This window comes from Belonocnema kinseyi, chromosome 10 (assembly GCF_010883055.1).
Source record: "Belonocnema kinseyi isolate 2016_QV_RU_SX_M_011 chromosome 10, B_treatae_v1, whole genome shotgun sequence".
NCBI lineage: Eukaryota > Metazoa > Arthropoda > Insecta > Hymenoptera > Cynipidae > Belonocnema > Belonocnema kinseyi.
This window is the reverse complement of record NC_046666.1, coordinates 37,828,997-37,831,312: the sequence shown is the minus strand read 5'-3', so window position 1 is coordinate 37,831,312 and position 2,316 is coordinate 37,828,997. Positions and strand designations below refer to the sequence as shown.

The 2,316-nt window shown below is 36.0% G+C and overlaps 1 protein-coding gene across 1 annotated transcript in view; it reads left to right on the top strand.

Annotated features, from left to right (window-relative positions):
- Window positions 1–2,316, top strand: part of LOC117182189 — a 97,725-nt gene that overhangs the window by 68,102 nt on the left and 27,307 nt on the right. The window contains exon 2 of the mRNA XM_033375250.1: window positions 1,594–1,659. Within this exon, the coding sequence (XP_033231141.1) occupies window positions 1,594–1,659 (66 nt within the window). The remainder of the gene's footprint in view (window positions 1–1,593; window positions 1,660–2,316) is intronic.

Sequence of the window (2,316 nt, the reverse complement as noted above, 5' to 3'; positions counted from 1 at the left end):
CCCCCCCCCTTCCTCCCAACACACTTCGCGTGCATCACTTCCCCTCACTTCCACACCCGGCCCCTCCACACATTTTCTCCTGTTTTCCCTTCTCCTACCTCCACATAAAGCTTGCGACATTTTTTGTTATTTCTTGACATTTTTGGTTATCCCATCAATTTCTTTGACATCCCTTGATTGGGTCTAGGGGGCTAAGCCTGCAAAAGTTGTTCCGTACGTACCAAGTTTATATTACCACTCTAAATGGGCAACCATGTGACATAAAATTCCTCCAAAGGATAACTAAAAATTTTTATTTTTAGAGGAGTTGTGGAAGGAGAAAGTAAAATAAAAAAGTTACTTTTCTCAGAAACTGCAGAACCGATTTTGATGATCGAAATATATGTTTTAGTCACCCATAAGAATAGTTAGAAAAAATTTTGAAATTTGTAAAATCAAAAATAGAGGTAAAATAAAAGTTAAAAAAATTTCAAACTTTTTTTTTGGGGATATGTTTTATAGATACATCTCTAGTTTTTTTATAAAAAAAATTTATATTATCCACATCACAGATTGATCGAAAACGACGAAACTGATTTGGATGATCGAAATATATGCTATAATCATCCATGAGACTTTTTATTGATAAAAAAATTTTTAATTTTTAAATAAAAAGTAGGGGTAAAAAATGTTTAGAAATTTGAAAGATTTTTTTGAGGTTATGTTCTAGAGATACACCTCTAGTTTTATAGGAAAAAGATACTTATCTTATCTACTTCAACTTCATCTTATCTACCTCTTTTAAGATAGTTTAAAATCTTTTAAAATCTCTTAAATCCTGTTAAATAATTGGAAACCCTATATAGTCCCTTAAATTTGGTGAAATTCTTTGAAATCCCTGGAAATTTTTGAAAATCCTACAAAATTCTTTGAAATTGCTTGAAGTCTTTGAAATATTTCAACATTTTTTGGATTTTTTAAAAATAGCTTCAGCTATTTCAAACCTTTAAAATCCCGTAAATTCATTCAAATAATTAGAGGTCTTACAAAATCCCTTAAATTTCTTGAAATCTTTAGAAATGCTACAAAACTCTTTCACATGACTTGAAAAACTTTTAAATCTATTTAGAACAGTAACTATAAAATCGTAAGAATCCATTGAAATGAGTATAAATCATTTAAAATAATTGATTGAAGTTCTCTAAAAAAGGTTCGAATCCCTAAAAATCTATAAAATTCTTGGAGATTCAATCAATTTCTAGGAAATCCTTGAAATTTCACTTAATTTGATTTCAAATCCCTTGAAATTCATTTGAAGCTGTTAAAATAGCTTAAAATCTTTCAAACCTCGTAAAAAATTTGAAATTATAATTGCGCAATTATTAATCTCTGCATCCTCTTTTCGCTACTAGTTAAGTCGACAAAAAAAAAACTATCAGACAAGATAGAAGAAGGATAGATGGTAAATTCTGATTCATATAGTCACATCTACGTCCCAGCACGTAGGAGATTTATTTTAGGAGCCAGATTGGCATGTCGCGTTACATGCTAGTTTTTGTCACCTCCTTTCCAAGAAGATTGAATGCGACAGATTGAACGCTCTGTTACTTTCAGGAGACGAGTCTGCACCAGAACTGCACCTACGTCCGTATCTCACCATCACAGAGGGAGGCAAATAAGGTGAGACTTGTCTTTACAGTCTTTTTCAGTTTAAGTAGAAACGAGAAATAAGCATTCAAATAGAAAGTTCTTCGAAAGGAAAATTGTTTAAATGAATGCTGAAATAATTGAATTGCGTGAGCGCGCACCGAAACCGAATTCGTAAGCGGGAGCAGAAACCGAATGCGTAAGCGCGAACCGAAACCGGAAGCGTGAGCGACAGCCGAACGGAAACCGAATGCGTAAGCGCGAGCCGAAGGCCAATTCGTAAGAGCGAGCCGAAACCGAATGCGTAAGCGCGAGCCGAAACCAAAAGCTTAAGCGCGAGCAGCAGAACTAGAGACGAGTACAACAAAAATTACACTATGTGTGGGGAAAAGTAAAGCCCTCGGTCCTTTTAAAAAAAAATGCATAGCCAAACTTTAACACAAGCAAATGAATTGCAGCTTGGGGAACCTGGGTCGTATCATTGGCGCGCCAATAGCTGCCCTGCTTCACAGTGATAGTTTTCTGCTATGGTCAGACGGCCTTTCTCCAACGTGCGTGCTTTTACATGAAACTAATGAGGGGTAGTTTAAAACAGAGCTCACAGACCTGAAACGCCGCAACGATGCCGCACGAGGGGAATCGTCCCCCGCCAGGTGCCAGATCGTGGATGAAATTTACCCCCACCATACC